Raw genomic sequence first — 26,132 nt, 5'->3', positions numbered from 1 at the left:
TTCATAAATATGCATACACCAGCCAAGCCCCTTCATGAATATACCTGTACCCTTAGCTTAAAACTTCCCTAATTTTGCTGTTCAAGGATACACTCCTTTGGGAAAGATCGCCCGTGTTCTCCCTACTTAATGCAAATAATAAATGGGTCCTTCTTTCGCTCTTTCCCTTGGTTGCGTCTTTTGGCTCGACATCACCAAGAGGTGAACCCAGTTTTTGGGTAACACTTGGGCCTTGTCCTTAAGAGCCTAGTTGTAACAAAACTCTTGTTAAACCCTCTCCTTCAACTCCTCGCAAGCCTGACTCTTAAGAAGTGCCCTCCTGGAGGAGCTCAACACAGGGTCACAGGGTCACTGGTGAAAGCAAAGGGGAGAGTAGAAACTGATCTGAGCTTAGGCTGAAACTTGAAACTGCTATGGATATGGAGGTCAGAAGGGAGCATGGGCATGAATCCTGAATGGTGGGGAAACTCGAAACCATCACAACCAAGAGGTGGGTTCCATGACACCCGCCCCTCAGGTGAGCAGCCCCGACTCCTTTGCCCCCATGAGGGAAGCCCCACTCACCTGACTTGTCCCCCTGGAGTGAAAAGAGGCCCCACTTTTGAGTGTTGTGTGTCAATAACAGTGTTGTGTCACCGGTGGTCATGTTGATTAGTTGAAGAGAATAAGATGTAAAAAAAAAAAAAAAATCTTGTTAAATCGGTTTAACCACAATCCCACCATCAACATCTGATCACCTTCAATATCTAACCAAATTCCTCATCTCTCACCTTCTCCCAGGTGATATCTGATCAAAATGGCCTGCCTTCAGCAGGAATCCTGTTAGGTTAGTTTAGCCAGAATCTCCCTACCCCTGATGTTTCCTCTCAGTAATTTTCTATCCACTGACAAGCCACTCCCTTCCCCACTTCCCCCCGACCCCACTATTGCTCCTTGGCTATAAATCATCACCTGTCCATTCTGTAGTAGGAATTGAACCCAGTTCTATACTGAGTGCTCTTTTCTCCTATTGTAATAGTTCCTGTAATACTTGATTTTACTGCTGTAACTACTGTCCAGCTCTAGTATTTTGTGATACTAGGAAACTGGAACAGGATATGTTTACTTAAATACATGTGTTTACTTTCCATTTAACTATTAGACAGCATTTATCTATTAGGAGTAATACTTTTACCTCTGTCAGTAAAAAGCTAAAATGTGTAAAAGAAAAGTTATCCCAAACCTGGTCTGGGACAAACCTTTTTTTGCTTGATGTAGTTCTCTTTCTGGAAAGAAAGGAGGAAATGAGCATCCCTGACAAAATGCTTAAGCACGTTTAATGAGATAGAGACACATTTTGTGAAACTAGTTACTTACCCACCCTAGCTGACTCTCACGCGATTGTCAGTCAAGAGGCAAGTGGCATGTAAGGAAATACTCTTTTTAAAAATCTAGTCTAGGACTTCCCTGGTGGTGCAGTGGTTAAGAATCCGCCTGCCAATGCAGGGGACGTGGGTTCGAGCCCTGGTCTGGGAAGATTCCACATGCTGTGGAGCAACTAAGCCTGAGCACCACAACTACTGAGCCTGCGCACCACAACTACTGAAGCCTGTGCGCCTAGAGCTCATGCTCCACAACAAGAGAAGCCACCGCAATGAGAAAACTGCGCACTGCAACGAAGAGTAGCCCCTGCTCACCGCAACTAGAGAAAAGCCCACGCGCAGCAACAAAGACCCAATGCAGCCATAAATAAATAAATAAATATTTTAAATAATAACTAAAATAAAAATCTAGTCTAACAATAATCTAATTATTTCCTATTCCTATTTCCTATTATTTCTGTTAAAGAGAAAAATCACAGGCCCAAAATGGCAGCACTTGTGTTAAAAGCCCATGATTTAATACCTAACCTAACTGCAGTTTTGACCTTTCCCAGAAATGTAATCTTAATCAATCAGTTTGGAATTTGCTGGTCAGCACCAAGAGGTAATCTGTCACTTGGGCCCTCTCCAACTCCCGCCAACCCCCTAAAGGAAGAAGCAGCAATCTGCCTGACAAAACCTTTCCCAGCAAAAAGATGTCTTAGCCTAAAAATAATCCATTATTTTTTTTCATCAATAGCTCCCTTGTGCCCCACCCTTCTTTCTATAAAAACCTTCCCTTTTGTACAACCCTTCAGAGGGCGCTTCTAGTTCCTAGATATGATACTGCTTAAATTATGAATCACTGAATAAGGCCAATTAGGTCTTCAGACTTTGAACTCTGTTTTTTAACATTTCCTATTTCTATAAAGGATCAATTGCAAAATGGACTAACTAGCAGTTTTTCCTTTGCATGCAAAATTGTGATATAGCTTTGATATTTATTACCAACTTAGCGGAAAAGTTTTCTTTAATTAATGTGTACACTGTGTATTTATGTAATAAGCAGTTATGGTAGGGGGTCCTCAGAGAAAGAGATCCAGGCATGGTTTTCCTGACATAAGAGAAGCCATTTTAGGCCTAAGCCATTTTGTGATCTAAGCCTGGCCACAATGCTTGCCCTCAGTAATAATAATCTTAAGGGAACAAAAGAACAAAGTACTCTTATCAGGCAAGAGAAGGAACAACAACAAAGACAACAAATCAGATAAGAAAGACTTCCCAGATCTGTTTCAATGGTAAAGATTAGCCAGAAGCACTTTCTTGAGCTGTTTTGAAGAATTTAACCCCCCTCCAGGGCTCAACCACCATTATCTACTGGAAGCTAAGGGATGATGATGTTGACCTTTTCTGACCTTCGTGACTTCAATCAACTAAAGCTTGGAACTCTGTTGACCTTTGCCCAATTCCATGCAGAATTCTCTGCTCAAGCTCCTTCATGAATATGCATGGACCCTTAGCTTAAAACTTCCCCAAGTTTGCTGTTCTGGGAGACACTGCCTCAGGAAAGATCCCCAGTGTTCTCCTTACTTGCTGCAAGTAATAAATCCTTCCTTCTTTGGCTTGGTCATGTCAAAGGACTACCATGACAATTTTTTCTTTTAATAATTTTATTCATAGGCTTTAATGATCACACTATTATTTGGGAAACATGTTTTTATCATAAATGAAATGGGAATGTCTATATCTATATTTTAACTCTATCACTACTTCAGTCTAAGACAGAAGTCCCTTAATAGAAGATTGCTCATAAAAAAGGTCAAGTGAATACAAATGAGTGTCTGTTGCTTTTAAACCAAGACTTAGAGGATAGGGTCAAAAAGAATAAATAACTACTTAAGACTCCCTTCTTCTACCTCCTCCAAAAATAGATTCTTTTGCTCTTATGGTAGCTATTGGGGCCAGTTTTTGTTTTCTGACTGAGATAGTAATAGGAATGAGACAGGAGGGAAGGGGGCAGGGCACAACCTTTAAAAGAATGACACAGCCATTGAGGATGCAGAAAAAAAACTAGTTAGAACCAACTAGGTCCAAGATGGCAGAAGATTCAACTTCCAGTAGCCCTTGCGCCTCAGTACACGCTCATTGTAATATCAATACATTAGCTAAATGATACATCCACAGGCACCATGACAGCTCCAAGGCTGACCACAAAAGGCCAAAAAGTGGGCTGTGGAAATCCCTGCCCCTTGTCCAAGATAGTAGGAATAATCCTCCCACCTATGAAATTACCCAGCCGTAAAAACGATCCCCCCCCACACCTCAGCACCACTCTTGCCTTTTGAGACGGACCACATTCTGACTATGGAATGTGTATCTCTCTAAACAAACCTGCTTTCGCTTTACTATGGCTCGCTCTTGAATTCTTTCCTACGCGAAGCCAAGGACCCTCACTTGGCGGCCTAACCCAGGGACTCACCCAAGACCTGGGACATGACCATACTCGCGTGCCCCATTTTTCCTGCAACAGGAAGAACATGAGGAAAGACTAGTTTGGTTAAAGTATTTTGAATGTCAAACTGGTATGTGTCAAACAGAAGAACCACCTCTATTTTGGTTACATTTATTTTTAAAAATAAAAGCAAACCAGGGGAACTCCTCTGGTGGCACAGTGGTTGAGAGTCCGCCTGCCAACACAGGGCACACACGTTTGAGCCCTGGTCCGGGAAGATCCCACATGCCGCGGAGCAACTAAGCCCGTGCACCACAAATACTGAGCCTGTGTTCTAGAGCCTGTGAGCCACAAGTACTAAGCCCGAGTGCCACAACTACTGAAGCCCGTGTGCCTAGAGCCCGTGCTTGGCAAAGGAGAGGCTACCGCGATGAAAAGCCCATGCACCACAACAAAGAGTAGCCCCTGCTCACTGCAGCAACAAAGACCCAACACAGCCAATAAATTAATTAATTAAAACAAAAAACCAAACAAGGGTTGATTATAAGAAAAAAGCAATCCTGTCTCACCAGAAGGTCTGATAACTGGGCAGAACTGCTATAGAATTTATCAAGAGTTGCTTTATAGAAGTAAAAATTTCAAGGTTGGGGTTTCCCTGGTGGCACAGTGGTTGAGAGTCCGCCTGCTCGTGCAGGGGACATGGGTTCGTGCCCCGGTCCGGAAGGATCCCACATGCCGCAGAGCGGCTGGGCCCGTGAGACATGGCCGCTGAGCCTGCGCGTCCGGAGCCTGTGCTCCGCAACGGGAGAGGCCACAACAGTGAGAGGCCCGCGTACCGAAAAAAAAAAAAAAAAAAAAAAAAATTTCAAGGTTGCTGAACTAGGATACTCTTACATATTCAAAAAAGTACTGCATTTTTTCTTTAAGAAAGAGGCTGTTTTATGATCTACTTGAATGACACCTGATGAACAAATACTATAAAACTTACTCCGAAAAATTTTGTTTTGTTTTCCTAAAAATCCTCTACATATAATCACAGAGAAATGTGACAACTATTGGATGCAAAAGGGAAGCTGTACTGGTTTTGCTTAATGCTTGCATCATCACAGATACAACACAAGTGGTGGTGCAATCCAGTGTCAGTATCATAACACTCTAAGTTAACATTTTCACCTTTGCTTCCTTTTTTTTTTTAAATAAATTTATTTATTTACTTTTGGCTGTGTTAGGACTCTGTTGCTGCGAACGGGCTTTCTCTAGCTGCAGCGAGCAAGGGCTACTCTTCGTTGCGGTGTGTGGGCTTCTCATTGTGGTGGCTTCTCTTGTTGCGGAGCATAGACTCTAGGCGCACAGGCTTCAGTAGGTGTGGCACGCAGGCTCAGTAGTTGTGGCTCTCGGGCTCTAGAGTGCAAGCTCAGTGGTTGTGGTGCGTGGGCTTAGGTGCTCTGCGACATGTAGGATCTTCCCGGACCAGGGCTCGAACCCATGTCCTCTGCATTGGCAGGCGGATTCTTAACCATTGGGCCACTAAGGAAGTCCCTGCTGCCTTCTTTTGTTTTTTTCCTGATGTACTTGAAGGTACTAGAAAAAATCTCACTAGAAAATTTATCATCACCAGATAGTGTTATGAAATATGATCGACACTTTGGCAAACACTTCCCACAACTAAAGTTGAAGATAAGGTTTCCCAAACAGTTGTTTTACTAGGGTAAACTGTTCTAACCTCAAACAACAGGTAGCGGAGCAGTATTTTTTTAAAAGAAGGTCCTGTGCATTTGGAGACTAAGTCAAAACATCAGTATTGATTATACCAAGCCCAATCATTCAGTCAATTAAATAGAGTAGTATATAATACAAACAAAAATACTTTATAAATACAACCGTTTATTTTAAACTTCTCCTTGTTAAAAATGAATCAGTAAGCGTCCTGGTAATCACACCAACAAATATTTTGTTAGTTATAAGGGCAAGCTGAATTCAGTAACAAAAAAATACAATTATGTTGTAATATGAAACAAATAATTAAAATAGATTATTCTTACTTTGACTTACTTATTCAAAAACCACTGAAATCAAACATTTCATTTTCTACAGATTTATAATATTCTGCCCTGTACAGAACTAAAGAGAAAGTGATTCTGTATAATCAGCCATAATATGCACAGATTCCTAATGCCTCCAGTTATTTTTGTAAAACTTAGAACAATACCTAGTACAATACCTAGTTGCTTCTAGTAGTCATTAAGATTTTAGTTCTGTTCCTTGAATTATATTCCGAATCTTCTCAGCATCATTTTGCACAATTTTGTTGGATGGATCAATCTTAAGGGCAGCTTCATAATCCTGTAGGCCTATATTTATATAGCAATGATGATGAATAAAATACTTTATAAATACTTGTGTTATCTAAACAATATTTTTAAAAAATAAAAAGAATCATTAAATCCATGGTTCAGCACAAGCAACGAGTTTTAGTCAGATTCCCATTTTCACATACATGGTCTCTAAGAGACTGAAGAAATTTTTCAGTAATTTCAGAAATAATTATGATTTCATTCAAGATTCAGTAAGAAGCAGTTTTTTTAAACTGAAATACAAATAAGCTAACAGCTTAAATTCATTAAAGCATGAATAGACTCAAAACTCATATATCAAAAGGACATTTTTATCACCTCCATGAAAAAGTAATAAATGTCATCTTCTTTCAAAATTCTAGATTTTAAAAAATAATTTTGGTAGACTCAATCCATACTTTATATAATTTATAGACTATAGTTTGTGCTCTCTTTTTTTTTCTAATTATCCTATCTACAAAATTTCTTTGAGGAAAATTGGTTAAAAAGGAAAGCATTGTAGACTGGTTGTTAAAAATATATAACTGGATCTAAATCTTTAACAAAAATATCAGTGAGAAGAATTTCTAAGGAAACTTGACTTCCAGGTGCTATTGATTTGCCATGCCACTTCAGGCAAATCACTTAATGTCTCTAAGTCTCCATTTTCTCATCTTTAAAATGAAGGGAGGGCCCTTTTAGCTCAAAAAAGTCTAGGATGCTGCAATTCCTAAAGAATGCTTACAGTGTTTCATTCCTGTCTTGATCATTTTTATCCTCATGAAGCTGAATAAGACTCTTAAAAAAAAGGATAGGCATATAAACCTAATTTGGATGCTTTGGTTGGAAAAACCTAAAAATGGCAGAAACAAGCTTACAAACAAGTCAGAAATAATAAAACTTTATAAGTTAAAGCCAATTCCCTGGCAAGACATCATCAGGAATAGGCCTTTAGGCCTTGAATAAAGGGAAACTGAACGGGAATCTGGGTAGGGAAGTATGGGAAGAAGAGCACTGAAGATAAAACTCGGGGGCAATATGAGTAACTGCAAATAGTCCTTAATTACATTAAAAATGAAAAACAATAAAAATTAAAACAATAAAAATTAAATAAATATGGCTTCCATACACATGAGACTGAATTACAAACCTTAGTACGGTCTCACAAAAATAAGCAATTGATCATACATTGTGGTAGATCAGTTATTTCTGAGCTTATGAATGTATGTATGTATGTATGTATGTATGTATGTATGTAGTGTCTGTGTGTCTGACCAAAGAAGCTCATTTTGAAATTTCCATTATATCTTAAGTGACTCATTTATCACACATCTTTCCACAAAAAAACTTGTCTGATACTACAGCATCTCCCTAGACCTAGGGAGATGTTTATATCTTGTGTTAATTCCCTTCTACAACAATGATTTTTTAAAATATTTCAAATCATCTTTTGTTTTCTCAGAAATTGCAAAGAATAAATTAAATGCTAAACGTATAAAATAATGGAGTCATCTTGAATAATGGCAATGACATTTTTTTTAGAGTATAACTTGGAACTTAAAACATTTCTGTCATTTCTTACCTTCTACATACAATTCTAGTTGACAGAATGCTGTTCCACGTCGTACGTGTGCCTTCATTCTTGCATTAGCATTGTCTGCAACAGGTGGTGTCAATAATTCTAGTGCCTTACAAAAAGAAAAAAAAATAGGGAAAAATATAATTTCCTAATTTACACTTGAGCAAAAACATGATAAAACTCAACTTTAAAACAAGCCTCAAGCCCTCACCCACCTAAATTTTTGGCTTAACTAGGACAGGAATTTATCAACTACATACATTTATGTTGAACAATTTTAGGACTTGTTCAATTGTTCCTATATGAGATTCATACCCTTGCCCCCAAACTTATGATTTAGTTTATCATTTGAAACCTCTACAGCTTTACCTTTACTAGCAGGGATGATTAAATAGCATTAATTTAATTAATGCTATTAATTATAGTATTATATATACTATATATAATGCTTTTATATTTAAATTTGGTGATTCCGTTTATTCATTCATTCAATAAATATTTGTTTGTGCCTGAAATTATGCTACTAAAAGGAAAACTGGATCACAAAAATATTGTCACATCTTCAATAGCTTAATGAGATCAAAATATGAGGACTAGGGCTTCCCTGGTGGCACAGTGGTTGAGAGTCCGCCTGCCGATGCAGGTGACACGGGTTCGTGTCCTGGTCTGGGAAGATCCCACATGCCGCGGAGCGGCTGGGCCTGTGAGCCATGGCCGCTGGGCCTGCCCGTCCAGAGCCTGTGCTCTGCAGCAGGAGAGGCCACAACAGTGAGAGGCCCGCTGCGTACCGCAAAAAAAAAAAAGAAAAATACGAGGACTTGATTGTTTCCTCCATATCCTCAATCTCAAGGAGACACATAAGAGATTTTGCATGTGATTTCCCTTAAAACAAGTTACTTTGATATGGGGGGGGGGGAAACAGAAAAAACTAGAAGTTTAAGATAATGACATGATATTCATAATGGAAATTAGAATTTACTAAGTTACTCTGAAAATGGAAAAATAATCATGGAGATATCCTTTTACTGTGCAAGCGGTAGTGACACCAAGTGTTCTTCTATCTCGCATCAAGTCTGCAAAACTTTAATAAGAAAAAAGGTGAGCACAAACTGACAACCATTTACTAATTTCCTTCTGAACTTCAACTGATACACCAGGGCAATTGATAGGGGATCTCTAATCTAATTTGAAGTCTCAAGAAACGCTAGTTCCTTGTCCATTAAAAAAAAAAAAAATTCTTTTGGGGGGGAATTCCCTGGGGGTCCATTGGTTAGGACTCTGTGCTTCCAATGCAGGGGACACAGGTTCGATCCCTAGTTGGCGAACTAAGATCCTGCAAGCCACGTGGCATGGACAAAATAAAAAAAAAGAATTTTTTTTTCAGTAAAAAGATGTAAAAAGCAAGATTCTTAAAATCCTTGCAACTCACTTATTCAAATTTAACTGACAAAAGATAAGGGCATCATTTAAACCAATAAATAGGAGCATAACAATTTTAAAGCACCATATATAAATAAATAGATACACATACCTTAGAAGAATCTTCTATGGCCTTGTGTAAGTTTTTCAGTTTTAGATGGCAAGCAGCCCGATTCAAATACAGTAGTGGAATCTTATTATTTAGTCTTATGGCTAAGTTGTACGCATTAATAGCTGCCAAATAGTTTTCTGTTGCAAACAATTTGCTAATGAGACGAAAACATAAAAGAAAAGCAATGTAACACTAAAAGAGAAACACAGAAATAATATCTAATGATATTTGGCACAGGGGATGGATGGCTTCCTTTCTTTCCATTCCTTGTAAAATGGACATTGCGGGTGGCACTAAGCCCACCTATCCTCCATACATCAGCATGTAATCTGAACGGGCCTGACCTCACCTCCACCTCCAAGGGTAGCCAATCAACAGCTTAAGCCAACAGGCATATTTCCATCCACCCTGCTACAATGATTGACAAAGGGATGGATTTATGACCTAAACTGGTCTATTGAGAATGAAGCCTGTGATTTTATTACCAAAGTTGGAGAACGAAAAATTGGGAAAACTCCCCCTGCTGGACACAAATGAAGAAAGCATATAAGCCCAAATTGTTGCTGACCATCTTTCATACTGTGGGAGGAGCTAGCACTAGAATAAAGTTGATACTATTGAATTATGAAAAGGATAAAAAGGCAGTTAAGCTGTTGGATCAAGCTTTACCCGAAATGTAACACACCTTTAGCTTTTTAGTTATATAAGCCAATAAATTCCTTTAAACATTAAGTCAGTTTAAATTGGGTTTCTCAGTTACTTGCAAAACAAAAGCATCCTAATAAATACACTCTTTCAGTTCAAACCTTCCAAAATTCTCTTCAAATAAAGAGATGTACATAATTAAAGGATGTATTTAAAACATAAAGCGTCTTGTTTGTTTTTCATGTACAGTTTCTGGTATTTCGAAAAATGCATAAACCAAGGAAAATAGAAAATACTTTGTCAAATATAAAAGTGCCATAAAAACAACACTTTGTACATTGTATTCATTTCCAGTCGATTGTACTCTACACTTTACAATTCTAGAATAATAAACACGATGACTTCAAAAGTAGACCCATAAAAGGAGACAGCAAATCATGAATAAAAGGTAAAATGACACCACTGTGACATTTAACCTGAGCCTGACTCAAGTTTAAAATAACTTCCTCAAACTAGAAAAGCTAATTCTGTGGGAACAGTTTACCTTTCTGAAATGTCTCATTTCAGCTAGGATGTTTCTGACTACAAGGAACAGAAGCTCAACTCAAACTGGTTTAAACAAGGAAGGAAATAGATCGCCTCACATTAAACAAGTTCAGAGGGAAAGGCTCCATGCCCAATATGATCAGCAGAACAAGGATCTTATCAAGGCCTCAGTTTCCTTCCATTTCTCCACCCTACTGGACTCAGCAGCTACTTCATCCTGGAGCTGGTTTTCCTCATGCATAGTTCAAGGTGCCACATTCAGGCACAATATTCATTAGAAGAAAATGGGACAGTATTTTCTGGTATATGCTCCTTGAGAGCAAGAAAACCTTGCCCAGAAATCTCCCAGTTCACTTCCTTTCCCATCTCACTGACCAAAAATATCTACCCTTAAAAAATATTTTGCCTTAAAAAAACCAACCAGTTTCTCCTGTTCTCAATCCTTCTACCCATTCTCTCTCTCTCTCTCTCTCTCCAGTTTCACTCCTCAATGCTATATACTGCTGTTTGGGAACGTTTAAAAAAATTCAAAAATATGACCATCTGTCCATGTTAATAAATATAGAGATATACTTTTTTTACAGAGATTTTTACAGACCACTCTCTCATTTGTGCAAGGATTTCTAAAACCAGTCTCCTCCTACTGAGAGACACTTACGTGTTTTGTTTCCCGATACTTAGCTTTTATAAACAATATTATAATACACATTACTGCACATATACATAAAACACACACACACACCAGCAGTGTAATGAAAGTAATCCTGATTTGTTGCAGTCAATCAGAATTTATAGCTGAACTTGGGACAGGGTCCCCACCCTAAGTCACATAGGCAAGGTCTACACACCTAAACAAAATAGGGACTCCGCCAACAAGGATAAAAGGAGATGATAAATGTTGGCTAGATAACCTATTGTGTCTACTACAAACCTTCTTTTTAAATTAATTTAATTTTAAAATTTACCACTTTAACCATTTTTAAGGGTACAGCTTAGTGGCATTAAATGCATACACACTTTACACACTTTTGTACAACCATCAGCACCATCCATATCTAGAACTTTTTCATCTTCCCAAAATGAAACTCTACACCTATTGAACAATAACTCCCCATTCCCTCCTACCTTCGACAACCACCATTCTTTTTCTGTCGCTGTGAGTCTGACTACTCTAGGTACCTCATATAAGTGGAGTCATATAAGGACAATATTTGTCCTTCTGTGCCTAGCTTATTTTACTTAGCATAATGTCTTCAAGGTTCATCATGTTGTAGCACGTGACAATATTTTCTTCCTTTCTAAGGTTGAATAATAGTCTCCTGTATGGATAAATCACATTTGTTTATTCATTTATCCATCAATAGACCCTTGGGTTGCTTTCACCTTTTGGCTATTGTGAATAATGCTGCTATAAACATGGGTATACAAATATCTGTTTGTGTCCCTGCTTTCAATACTTTTGTGTGTGTATCTAGACAGAACTGATGGATCATATGGGAATTCTTTTTATTTTGGTCATGCTGCACAGCATGCAGGATCTTAGTTCCCTAACCAGGGTTCGAACCCGTGCCCCCTGCAATGGAAGCACGGAATCCTAACCACTGGACTGCCAGGGAATTCCCTCATATGGTAAGCCTATTTTTAACTTTTTGAGGAGCCTCCATACTGTTTTCTCTACTGTGCACCACCATTTTACATTCCCACCAACAGTGTTCAAGGGTTCCAATTTTTCTACAACCTCACCAACACTTGTTATTTTCTGTTTTTTTTGTTGTTGTTTGTTTTTTTAATAATAGCCATCCTTCTGTGTGTGAAGTATTATCTCATTGTGCTTTTCATTTGCATTTTCTGAATGATTAGTGATGTTCGACATCTTTCCACGTGCTTATTAGCCATGTGCATATCTTTGAAGAAAGGTCTATTTAAGTCCTTTGCACATTTTTTAATCAGGCTGTTTATTTTTTGCTGTTGAGTTGTAGAAGTTCTTTATATGTACTCTGATATTAACCCTTTTCAGAAATATGATTTGCAAATATTTTCTCTATTCCATGGGTTGTCTTTTCACTCTGTTGACAGTGTCTTTGATGCACAAAAGGTTTTAATTTTGACGCATTCCAAAATAACCATTTTTTCTTTTGTTGCCTGTGCTTTTGATGTTACATCCAAGAAATATGGCCAAATCCAATGTCATGAAGAATCCTATGTTTTCCCCTAAGAGTTTTATAGTTTTAGCTCTTATGTTTAGGTGTTTGATCCATTTTGAGTTAATTTTTGTATATGGTGTTAGGTAAGGGTTCAAATTCATTCTTTGGAATAAAGGCTGAAAATGAAATGAAAACTGGATATCCAGTTTTTCCAACACCATTTGTTGAAAAACAACATCCTTTCTCCATTAAATATTCTTAGCACCCTTGTTGAAAATCATTTGACCATATGATTTTCATATGTGAAGGTTGTTTCTGGGCTATCTATTCCATTGGGCTATATCTATATAAACCTTATATTAATACATTTATTTGGAGCTCCATTTTTCATCTTTAATATAAGTTTACAGTTTTATAATGTAACAGTTTTAACAGAAAAATTCTCCCAGATTCTAAGGGAAGAACAGCTTACAATGAGCAGTATTAAAAGAACCAGTGTAGCATGTAGGAAACAAACCAGTGTAGCATGTAGGAGGGAAAAGTGGGGAGAGGGATAAACTGGGAGATTGGGATTGACATATACACACTACTATATATAAAACAGATAACTAATAAGGTCCTACTGTATTACACAGGGAACTCTACTCAACACGCTGTAATGATCTATATGGGAAAAGAATCTAAAAAAGAGTGCATATATATATATATGTATAACAGATTCACTTTGCTGTACACCTGAAACTAACACAATATTATAAATCAACTATACGCCAATAAAAATTAAAAAAAATAAGAGCCACTGTAGGAGCCATAATAGCAAGAAATATGAAGTATTAAACATTTTTAATGTTTACATATATATTAAAATATAAATCCAAATGAACATTATATTCTTTAAACTTCAATACCAGTACAAACATCCAATAAAGCATAATTTGCTTTATGGCTTTCAGAATGGTTCTGAACTCAGAAACAGCTGAATTTCAAAAGGAAAGGGAAAAAAAATTAAACCTGTCTTAAGGGCAGTAGCCTTTGAACACCAAATTTAAACAGAGAAGCTAATAACCAGTAAGTCTCGCCTGATGGCTCCAAATAAAGCAATGCCAAAGAAAAGAATTATGCAAAAGTACTCACTCAAAACATATTGAGTCCTTATGGTACTGACTGTACAGAAAGAACAAAAGAGACGTGGAGAATTGCAAACACTCCTGTCATTTTTATGACGATTGATTGGTTTGACTTTGTAAAGAAGGAAACATTCTGATTGGCAATGGCCAAAAGGGCCAAACATTTTGAGCAACAGTTCAGCACAGGAGAAGCTACAAGAAGCAGGAGTGATAAGAAAGAAGCAATGTGGAGGGAAGTAAAGAAAGGGGCAGAAAAGAGTTAAGAGAAGTCAAAAGCAGTGGGGCTTACATTGATACTAGGTATAAAATAGATAACAAATGAGAACATACTGTATAGCACAGGGAACTCTACTTAATGCACTGTGGTGACCTAAATGGGAAGGAAATCCAAAAAAGAGGGGATATATGTATATGTATGGCTGATTCACTTTGCTGTACAGTAGAAACTAACACAACATTGTAAAGCAACTATACTCCAATAAAAATTAATTAAAAAAAATGACTAAAGGAAGCAAGATGTAGAATTTGTACGTTGGTAGTACTGTTCTTTGTATACTGAGATGTTACAGATTATATGTCACACCGTCATTTCATATATAGTAAGAAAAAATCTGCCAGTTAAACTATAGCAGTGTTTGCTTATTTTTTAAAAAAAAAAAAGCAGTGGGGCTTAGAAACAGCAATGGAGGCAGAGGGTAACACATATTCCAATACAAGACACAACAGCTCTGTTTTGTGGGTAATAAGGACTCTAACAGCCACCTACCCCTCAAAAGACTTTTAAGGTCCTGGTTTCTTTCAGCATCTTATGTGGGTAGAAAACATTCTTGGTATCTCAAGAGCTTCTAAAACTGAGTATTAGTGCACCTTAGTGAAGGAACATCAACCAGTACAATTTAGCACTCAGGATGGAAGGAGGAAAAGGATACTGCATACAAAATAAAATGACAAGTTAGGCCATAATAGGGACTGTACTGCAACAGAATATTATGGGCTGTAAAATACATACAATCAACAAACAAAATTATAATTATGTCAAAGAAGTCATCTTAGAATATGGCTTCTAAACTTCTTTAAGTCAGGCAAAAGGTAGCAGCATAAGAAAACTGTCTTATCTCCATAAACAAATAAAGTTGTAAAAAATGCAGCAGAGCAAGGCAGATTTGGCAGATCTGTTCTGAAAGTAGGCAAGTACAAGAGGATACTGGGAGACAATTCTCCATGGGTCTTTTACCCTGCGTGTCATATGTCAGATGCACTGACAGCTTCTGTTTGGGACTATCTTTTCAAAGATGTTTGTATAGTGCACAGCCTTGGAAGATAGAGACAGTGTCTCTCTCTGGGGCAAAGAATAGATTTGTTCACTGCTCAGTATAATAAAGATATCATCACCTTGTGAGGCAAAAATTGGACAGGTTTGCTAATAATCCTCTATAAAAAACTGTGTTCCTTAAGCTTGGTCTTCTCAGCTATGGTACCAAACCTACTGTGTGTACAGCATCCACCTGGGTCCCCCTCTGCATTGGCCCCATGGGAATTTAGGGGCAGAGGGAACCAACTTGAAGGTCATACTGTTTGATGTGACTTGAATAGTAAAGTCCTTTCTCTTTGACTCATGAGTCTCCTGACTTCTGTCAGCACCTATGAAACTGTGGTAGGCTAACTCTTCACAGTCCTTGCCAGGGCATGGATCCAAACCAAAGTGCTAGAAAGAAATTCAATCTGGCAAGTAGAACTGTATGCTGTGTTGGGAGAAGATGGTAACAGGTGGTTAACAATCAGTAATAAAAAGTCCAACGTGAAGTAAAAGGACATCCAGACAGGCAGATAGAATCCAGCTACAGAAAATTCACAAACAGCAAGCAAACAGAAATTCAGACTGGCACAAGTTGGTACTAGGTTAGTCGGTCATCAAATAGCAGGCTCCCACACACAAATCTGGGGTTCAGAAGAGAATTAACTTGGGTGGAAAGAGAATAAGTAAAAGCAAAGCAGAGCCTCAGTCTTAAAAGGACTGGAGTATTGGGCAGGCTATAAAATCTGACACTTAGGCCAAGAAAAAAAAAAAGAAAATTCAGACACTAGAACTAATGTAGGTAATTTTATGTAACAACAGTAATATGATGCTGGGTGCTAGATTGTAGAATTATATATCCTTAATTTCCTCCTATCTAACATTACAATTTGCTGTAGAGAGTGAGGTATGCAGATGGCATTCAAGTGGTCCTAATGTGGGGGAAGAAGGAACTTTCAGACTGGGGTTAAGAGAGTATCCAAAAAAACGCATGCTAAAACTCAAGCACAAAGTAACATCAGTGGGACAGAACAACGATTCATCTAACCTTATATGATTATAAGTGACTGGAAGGGTAGCTATTATTTACAGATTCTGAGTCATGTAAGGCTGTTAAATAACAACACACCATGCGAATATATAAATTAGAGCACAGAAACTCTGTTTTATGTGAGACGTTCTCAGTAAAAAGCTATCTGGTACAATATTAATTGCCAACGGTAAAATGTTCTCATGAGCAAATAAAATTACCTAAGCTTATAAATTTTCCTGAAAGGTAGATTTGGCATTTAAAACTAAGACTTGGCAATAGAATGCTAGGTTAAAAAAATGAAACATTCTATGGCTTTTTCTAAGAGTCTCTTTTGAGTAGATACAATCCCATAAACAATTTTCTCAAACTACTGCTTTTGGAAGTCTTGTCCACTTCTACCCACGGGTTTAAAAACAATAAAGGACAGTTGGATTGTTTTTGCCTGTGTAAATATAGAAGGCTAGCATGAAACAAAGCCTCTGGAGATGAAAGTATTTTATCTTTTGGCTTAAATTCAACACTGCTTCTGAATGGGTTCTATTATGTCTGTTTCTGTCTTTTGTACTGCATTACATTGCCAGAGAGGATACATTTCTCTCTAATAATTAGTACCTTTCCTTTTATCTGTTTGTACTTGGCACTATGATTAACTGTACTTTGTTTCCCTGGGTGTCACTAGTTACTAAGTTTTCTTCCATCTCTCCTCATTTTTAACTCTTTTCTTCTCCTATTTTGCTTGTCTTTCTTATTCTACCTAATTGGAGGCAGTGAGGCAAAAAGGTACAAAAAACAACAGACTGAAGTGATTACAATCTACCAGTCACACCTGACTGCAACCAAGTATACTTTTGCACGAGGTTGCTGGCAATTCATTGCTTTTGCCAGCAGTCACACACACACACACACACACACACACACACACACACACACACACACACACACACACACACACACACACACACACACACACACATCTTTTGCTGTACTTGTCAAATGCCAACCTCAGCTCAATGATCTTATCTGCTCTTTCCACACTTAAATCGAAATCACAGCATTAGTATATCAAAAATAAGACCAGACCAAACACTGTCTAAGATGTTTAGCCAGTCCCAGCACCAAAAACATCTTATGCCAAAGGACTCTCTAACCATCTCCATCAACCTGCTATCTTTGGGCTGATCTAAAAGCATGCTTCTTCTTTGTCCTCACATGAAAGTTCGTATTTGCTGGTCTTTCCTACTTTCATCCCCCTCTATTCCTTTGCACTTTCTTATTCCTGTTCTGCCATAACTGACTCCAACTCCCACCCCAATCCTTCCGGGGTTCGTGCCCCGGTCCAGGAAGATCCCACATGCTGTGGAGCGGCTGGGCCCGTGAGCCATGGCCGCTGAGCCTGCACGTCCGGAGCCTGTGCTCCGCAACGGGAGAGGCCACAGCAATGAGAGGCCCGCGTACCGCAAAAAAAAAAAAAAAAAAACACTACAATGAGATATCATCTCACACCAGTCAGAATGGCCATCATCAAAAAATCTAGAAACAATAAATGCTGGAGAGGGTGTGGAGAAAAGGGAACCCTCTTGCACTGTTGATCGGAATGTAAATTGATACAGCCACTATGGAGAACAGTATGGAGGTTCCTTAAAAAACTAAAAATAGAACTACCATACGACCCAGCACTCCCACTACTGGGCATATACTCTGAGAAAACCATAATTCAAAGAGTCAAGTACCAAAATGTTCATTGCAGCTCTATTTACAATAGCCAGGACATGGAAGCAACCTAAGTGTCCATCAACAGATGAATGGATAAAGAAGATGTGGCACATATATGCAATGGAATATTACTTAGCCATAAAAAGAAACGAAATTGAGTTATTTGTAGTGAGGTGGATAAACCCAGAGTCTGTCATACAGAGTGAAGTAAGTCAGAAAGAGAAAAACAAATACTGTATGCTAACACATATATATGGCATCTAAGAAAAAAAAAAAAAAGGTCACAAAGAACCTAGTAGCAAGACAGGAATAAAGATACAGACCTACTAGAGAATGGACTTGATGATATGGGGAGGAGGAAGGGTAAGCTGTGACAAAGTGAAAGAGTGGCATGGACATATATACACTTCCAAACATAAAATAGATACCTAGTGGGAAGCAGCCGCATAGCACGGGGAGGTTAGCTCGGTGCTTTGTTACCACCTACAGGGGTGGGATAGGATGGTGGGAGTGAGGGGGATGCCAGAGGGAAGAGATATGGGAACATATGTATATGTATAACTGATTCACTTTGTTATAAACCAGACACTAACACACCATTGTAAAGCACTTATAATAAAGATGTTAAAAAAAAAACAAAAAACAAAAAAACCAAGGGGGACTTTGAATTGATGTGCAGTGTAAATTTTTTTCAAAAGATATATCTTTATCATAAAGTGTAAAAATGAATGCAACTTTTAACAAGAGGAAAAACAAAAACAAAATCGGGATAAACCATCTACCTTTGGCCTTGACCCAATTTTCTCCACTCTTCTCGAGGACAGTTCAGCCACCTCTTCTGTCTCATCTGCACATCTATTCAAACCTTTTCTATTCTTAAAGAAGAACAAAACAAAACAAAAACTCTGAAAGTTTCTATTCCATTGGCTTCTGGGAGTATTTTTGTGTACTCCTTTATTTTACCAGGTCTTCAAATGTTGGTAGGTCACAGGGTTTTATCCTTAGGCCACTACTCCTCTGGTCTACGTGCTCTTTTCAGATATCTCACCTACTCTTGTAAATCAACTGCTACGTAAATGCTGATAACCTCCAAATCCATAATACACTGTTGGCCTCTCCCCTGAGTTTCAAACTTGCTGGACACTGTCAGCCAGACTGACCAAGAGGCAGCACAAATTCAACATATTCAAAACTGAACTTACCTACATTCCCTCCTAAATGGCCCTCTTCTAGAGTTCTCTGATTCAGTTGGTGGCATCATATAATCAATCATTGAAACTAGAAACCCAAAGTCGCCCACAACTACTCTTCTCTCACTCCCCAACAATCACTCAAGAAGTCCTCCCTATTTCACCTCCTGAATATTTCTCACACTGCTCTCCTCTTCACCCTATAACAATGTCATAATGGTTCAAGACCTCTGCCATAGTTTCTGCAACACATTTTTCCCCACCTTACAGAATAAAATGTAAGAATAACACAAGGCCACTGCCTATTTTTCTAGGTTCATTTGGCATTATTCCTAGCACCAAATTTATGTTTTAGCAAGCAATAAACTACCCAGTTCCTGACCTATGTATCACAGTATTCTTGCCTCTGAGCTTTTGCTCATACTGTCTCCTCTGCTATTGCCTTTCTGTCCTTCCTCCTGAAACTCCTCCTTATCATTAAGAGGAGCTCAGGTGCTATATTCTTTAGGAAGCTCTTCCTGAAACTACCTTTCTTCCTTTAAGGTTAGGTGCCCCTCTTCTGTACTCTCATTTACCTTGTTCTTTCTATGTATTGTACTTTCCACACAGTGTTATAAGTATTTGTATTTTCTATGTATTGTACTTCCCACACAGTGTTATAAGTACTTGTATATGTCCCTCTTCTCTACTGATCTCTGTAGCTCAGAGCCTAGCCTACAGTCTGACAAACCGCAAGTAATCAACAGATATTTATTTAATGGTTTAACAGATGGAGAAGAAGCAGAGGGGATTTTTGTTGGGAGTAAGAGGAACAAACCTGTCAGCCCCAGGCTTCTGAACTTCAGAAAAATTGTTAACTCCAGCTCAACTCCACAAATCAATCTCTGGTGTTGTTATCAGATATGAGAAAAGACCAAGGATGAACAGAGAGAAGATGAGAAAAGAAAAACACAGATTTTGTGGTTAGACAGATAAATCTCCCCACCAAAGATGTCCACATCCTAATCCCCAAAACCTGTGAATATATTAACTAAAATGGTTAGTTAGAAAGAACCTTCCAGATGTGATTAAGTTAAGGATCTTGCAGTAGGAGATTATCCTGGATTATACAAGTGGGACTAATGTAATTACAACGGCACTTATAAAAGCAAGAGGGAGGCAGGAGAGCCAGAGTCAGACAAGGAGAGGTGACTATGGAAGCAAAGTTCAGAGTGACGCAACTGCTGGTTGGGGGCCATAAGCCAAGGAATGTGGGCAGTCTCAAAGCTGGAAAACCCAAGAAAATAGATTCTCCCTTACAGCCTCCAGAAGGATTGCAACTGATATCTTGATTTTAGCCCAGAAAAACCCATTTTAGACTTCTGACCTCCAGAACTATAAGATAATAAATTTGTATTGTTTTAAGATACTAAGTTTGTGGTAGTTTGCTATGGCAGCAATAGGAAAATAATACAAAAGTGTATAAAATGAGATAAATAATATATACAAAATTGCCTCAAAATATGAACTCGAATTACCACAGAATATAGCAGAATTCATTGTTGTTAACTGTCTAAAAGTTTACACATAGAGTCACATACAAATAAATAAAAGGATTGTCTGGATATAAAATGAAAATTTATAGGATAATTTGATAATCTTTTAAAGATGGATATGACTAACCAAAGTAGCTCTAGTTTTAAAGAACCATGATTTTTTTTTCTAATAAATTTATTTATTATTTATTTTTGGCTGTGTTGGGTCTTTGTTTCTGCACACAGGCCCCTCCCTAGTTGCAGCGAGTGGGGGCCACTCTTCGTTGCGTTGTGCAGACTCCTCATTGCTGTGGCTTCTCTTGTTGCGAAGCACGGGCTCCAGGCACTGGGGCCTCAGCAGTTGTGGCACACGGGCTTCAGCAGCCGTGGCTCATGGGCTCTAGAGCACAGGCTCAGCAGCCGTGGCGCACGAGCTTAGTTGCTCCGCGGCATGTGGGATCCCCCTGGACCAGGGCTCGAACCCATGTCCCCTGCACTGGCAGGCGGACTCCCAACCACTGTGCCATCAGGGAAGTCCCCAAAGAACCATGATTTTAAGGGAAGTAGTATGAAGGACTTATGTTAAACATTAAGTGATTTAAAAAGGGATTTTGATAAGCAATCCAAAAGACGTTATATTTTTCATTTCCATGACATATAAATACAAAAGCAATAAAAATAAGAGCCTTATTTGTTATAAGATCTGACTTTTTAAATATGGAAGCACTACCTACAGAATTGGCATATTTGCATTATTTCTCCCCCAAACTCACACACACACATATGTCAAGATAACTAGAAAATATGTATTAATATCTACATAAATTTATTATAAATCTCATGGGCAGAGTTCAAACAACTTACTTTCCTTTGTCCTTCAACCATTCTGGGTTCTTTTCCTCTTCTTTTAAATCACAAAGTTCAGGAATGTCAGTATTCGTTGCTCTTCGCGCCTCTGCTTGTTTATGTAGCCACTGAAATGAGAATGAAGTTTAATGAAGGACACAAAAGTCTTGTTTTATTAAAAGTTACTTTTAGATTTTCCATCTTCCTATACAAGATGGAAATACTATTTGTTATGGACTGAATGTTTGTGTCCTCCAAAATTCATATGTTGAAGCCCTAATCACCAATGTGATGGTATTTGGAGATGGGGCCTTTGGGCGATAATTAAGCTTGGATGAGGTTATGAGGATGAGACTCCCATCGTAAGATTAGTGTCCTTATAAGAAGAGGAAGAGACCAGAAGGCATGCTGGCACCCCACCCCACCCCAGCGTCCTGACCTTGGACTTCCCAGCCTCCAGAACTGTGAGAAGTAATTGCCTGTTCTTTAAGCCACCCAGTCTATGTACTTTGTTACAGCAGTCTGAGCAGACTGATAAAATAATTGATGGTGGTGATTTTAAACTTCTAGTTTTTATACATCTTTAAGCTTTTTTTTAAACTTCACTAGCTGATTAAGATCAAATGTATAAAAAGTTCTAGTCCAAATTTCATCCAAATTTCTGGGAGTTCATGTGAATATTGTTTTATTTTTCTTGTTTATAATGTATATATATATATTTTTTACATTATAAAATATATAAATGATTTTTAAAATTATAATTTTATAGTTACAGAGATACTTTTATAAATAATAAAATATAGAAATATGCTATTAATAATAAGAAAAAAATTAATATTTATTAAGTGTCATTATATCTTAAGGAGATTCAATTATTTCCACAACTTTTCAATTGAGGTATCAGTTCACACCTTACAGTAAAAAAAAAAAAAAACAGTTCTTACTGCTTACACAACTAAATATACAATATTCAAAATCCCAGAGCTCAGGAATTTATAAATGAATGAAAGATATTAATGCCAAATGTCACATTAGAAATACTTGATATTAATAATTAATTGTAATAAAATAATAAATTTACAAATCTTTTCTTACCGCGACATACACTGACCCAAAGTTTACAAATCTATTATGGAAAATGATGTATTTGATAAAATAAATGCACATGCAACATTTTATCTCCTGGGATAAGCAACAACACTGGATATTAAACCAGTGTTTTCTCATCAGCATTCTGGAGCCAAAAAAGAAATAAAAATCCTGCAAAATATATTTTTCTCAAAAGGAAATATTAAATTTTTTCATGAAGTAATATCTTTAGCCTAATGAATACTTTAAAAATTCAGACCCAGTAACAGTTTCAATATATGGAATAAAAAATATTTTCATTGTGGTCACTGTAACTAACAGCAAGTATACCAACCTCCTCTTCTGCTGCTACCTGTGATTCCCGGAGAGCAGTTGGGAATACTCGAGGGGTAAAGTTGATTTTAATATTGCCGACAGAGCGAGGAGCAGGAATACTGTCTTCCTTTAACTTCTCAAAAAATATAATTTCTGAATTTCTCCCTTCAAAAACAATATTAGCAACTAAGTTATTTATCTCTCATTTCCTAGTTAACAAACTGACTTTTAAGGTAATTACACATTAAAGCTACTTCTAAAATCCTATACAAATAATCCAAACATATTTTCTACAATAAGGCATGTAAAATCCCTCATTGAAATTATGGCAGCTAATTATCTGTTCTTTCAATGACCTCAGCTACTTTTCTGGGGTTCTCTTTGTTAAACCACACAGTGTCTAACTTACATTCACTATAGAGGAAGCCACTCTAGGCAACTTAAACTACATCAACTCTAGAGGAGGGCACCTAGGCAAAGCCATCATTTTCCTTAAGCTCTGATATCAGTATCTTCTATAAGCTCCCTGGTGATGATATAAAAGTTTTTCAGCTATTAAAGACAGCTAATGGGAACAGGCAAAGAGTTGTAATGAAAGGCCATACATTTGTATAAAGGTAGTTAGATGTAATAATTATTAAGTCAATATAAGAGAAGAAATTAATCTATATGTTAGAATATAAACTATATGAATAAAGGGAAGGAAAGGTACTAAAAAGGAAAAGTACTAAAAACATGATATACAGATTTAAAAGGCAAATATCAAAATTGTTTAAAAAAAGATTTTCCAGAAACATGACAGAGAGTTAATATCCTTGATATAAAATGAATACATAAAATTAAGATATAAAACTTCCAATTTAGGGAACTGGAAGTGATGCAGTGGTTAAGAATCTGCCTGCCAATGCAGGAGACACGAGTTCAAGCCCTGGTCTGGGAAGATCCCACATGCTGCAGAGCAACTAAGCCCGTGTGCCACAACTAGGTGGCATGAAGCCCATGCACCTAGAGCCTGTGAGCCACAACGAAGAGTAAGCCCCACTCGCCGCAACTAGAGAAAGCCTGCACACAGCAACAAAGACCCAACTCAGTCAAAAATAAATAAATTTATATATTTTTTAAAATGTCTGAAAAAAAGAGAGAAAATTAAAAAAAAATAAAACTTCCATTTTAAAGAAAAATTGAAAATGGCATGAATTAACATTTCAAAGGGAGGGAGGAGGGGAGCAAGAAAGAAAGAATAAGGACTCAAACAAAGAAAGTAACTTCAACAAAGTTCAGCCTCCCTTAAGAGTGCTGTAGTTATGTGCCAAACCTGAGACAACAGAATATGAATATAAGTGCTGTATAAAACTTATGGATCATTATCTTACATGTAAATCTACTTGCAATGGACGTCCTCTTTCCCCTTCCACTGGCTAAAAAACAATGCCAACTGCAGCATCCACCTTGGACACAGAAATGGAAGCCAAATGATGTGATGATATATGTGGCCCCACCAGCTTAGATGGCCCCGTGGAACAAAGCCATCTATCAGGCCTAGATTGATTGCTGTTACATAATAAGTCTTAGATTACAGAGAATTCAATTTCTATCTTATTTGATCTGTAACTTTGGACCTCTTTATTTCAGCAGTTGGCTTGAACCTACCTAACACAATGTCCTAAGAATTTTGTAGCCTGGTAAACTGTTGTTCACTTGTGAAGCCAAGAGACATTCCTAGATATGTAAGAACTAAGTAAATATACCATCTAGTCATGTTTTCTGAATTACTCAAAGAAATGTTCCAGAACATGGACAAATAAAATTAAGAACTCAGGAGTGGGAAACCTGAGGGTAAAAATGAAAAAGGATGGGTTTTCTAAAACACACGAAAAAATGTTGTAAGATTTTTTAATGTTACTACAACAGAAGGAAAACAGAATAAAAAGTAAAAATGAAGTATATAAGTTCGCATTTTATACTAATGATTACTAGGATACACAACATGGAGGGAATAAGCACTATTCTTCCATAATGAGAAATTTAAAAATTACTTTGCTATTAATTTTGTTAAACAAAAGTAAATGAATAAACATTTGAAAATGCTTATGGAAATCATTATGGTGACCATGAGTTACATTAAAAATAGGATATCTAGCTTTCAAACTCTTACAGTAAAATAAGACAAACAGAAAAACATAAAAAGAAATTAGCTTTCTGTTTTCAGCAGCATAGGTTAAAGTTTTTACAAACTTTAACAAGCAATTTTACAAGCAGACAAAATGCTATGAACACATAAAATGCTTGATAAAAATATAACAAATAAACAAAAGTTTCAAGTACATAGTTCAGTTCAAAACCTATGCAAAAGAAAAGCCTTATCAGCAATTTATAGCCAGGGTAATCTCAAAAGCTGACAAAAAGCTATTTGGAAAGATTTCAGATATAGATATAGATATCTATATAGGTATACCTATGAAGGTATATATCTATATATCTATCTAGATATCCATATCTGTATCTGAAATTTTATATATATGAATATATTATATATTATACATATATATATTAGAGACTATATATAAAGGATAAAGACTGGAAATTTAATGCTCATATAGGTACAGAGGTGAAAGCTGAGAATGCAATTACAGCCTGAGAAGGGCTACACTCTCAGTGAAATGGACACATAAAATCTCTGTCCACAACTCCAAGAAAGTGAAGCATGTCTCCTCCTGGGGCTCTGGATAAGAGAAGAAAAAACGTCTCTCGTGAGAAACCTAAACTTCAGGTATCCCTTCCGAGTAATTCTACTTCTGCAAACCAGTACACATGAAATTTCCTCATATGCACACATAAAAATAATCCGTGCTGAAGATGAGCACACAAACAAAAACTACAAATCACATGTGGATACAATGTATGTTTCTTCCTTAGAGTACGGAGAACAGTCAGCAGACACAACAAACAGGAGGACTGGCCTATTAAGAATCTGAAATACCAGAACAATCTGAAAGAGACTATAATAATTTAAAACATGCTTACTTAAAGAGCTAAGATAGGCTAAAATACATAATGAAAAACTAAGGTAATGAAAAAAGAACAAACAGGTATGAAAGAAGCAAACAGAACTTGCAAAATGAAAAATATTATCCCTGAAATTGAAAACTTCTAGGACAAGTTTAACAGCACATTAGGCATATTTGAAGAAAATTTGCAAACTAGAAGACAGATCTGAGGATATTATACAGAACGCAGCCAAGGAAGATAAAGGCAATTTGAAAACAATTTGCTATTTAAAAACAATAGCTTATAACTTCCCAGAACTGAGGTAAGACATACGTTCTTTGAGTGAAATTATACTCCAACTTCTGATATTATGAGATGAATAAATATAAAACTGCACTTAGAGCAATAAAATCAACATATACCAAAGTGAAGAATTTTAAAGCAACCAGAGAC

At 37.3% G+C, this 26,132-nt stretch overlaps 1 protein-coding gene across 2 annotated transcripts in view; it reads right to left on the bottom strand.

The window, feature by feature from the left end:
- Positions 1-5,679: 5,679 nt before the first annotated feature.
- Positions 5,680-26,132, bottom strand: part of DNAAF4 (dynein axonemal assembly factor 4) — a 74,180-nt gene continuing 53,727 nt past the window's right edge. The window contains exons 5-9 of one of the 2 annotated variants that reach the window (XM_060005935.1): positions 22,711-22,856; positions 21,306-21,415; positions 9,236-9,389; positions 7,708-7,813; positions 5,680-6,143 (exon numbers count right to left, since the gene is read on the bottom strand). In XM_060005935.1, the coding sequence (XP_059861918.1) occupies positions 6,034-6,143; positions 7,708-7,813; positions 9,236-9,389; positions 21,306-21,415; positions 22,711-22,856 (626 nt within the window). In that variant the 3' untranslated portion in view covers positions 5,680-6,033. The remainder of the gene's footprint in view (positions 6,144-7,707; positions 7,814-9,235; positions 9,390-21,305; positions 21,416-22,710; positions 22,857-26,132) is intronic. The other variant, XM_060005936.1, reaches the window with a different exon arrangement.

Source organism: Delphinus delphis, chromosome 2, assembly GCF_949987515.2.
Source record: "Delphinus delphis chromosome 2, mDelDel1.2, whole genome shotgun sequence".
Classification (NCBI taxonomy): Eukaryota; Metazoa; Chordata; class Mammalia; order Artiodactyla; family Delphinidae; genus Delphinus; species Delphinus delphis.
This window is presented reverse-complemented; position numbering and strand designations above follow the sequence as displayed.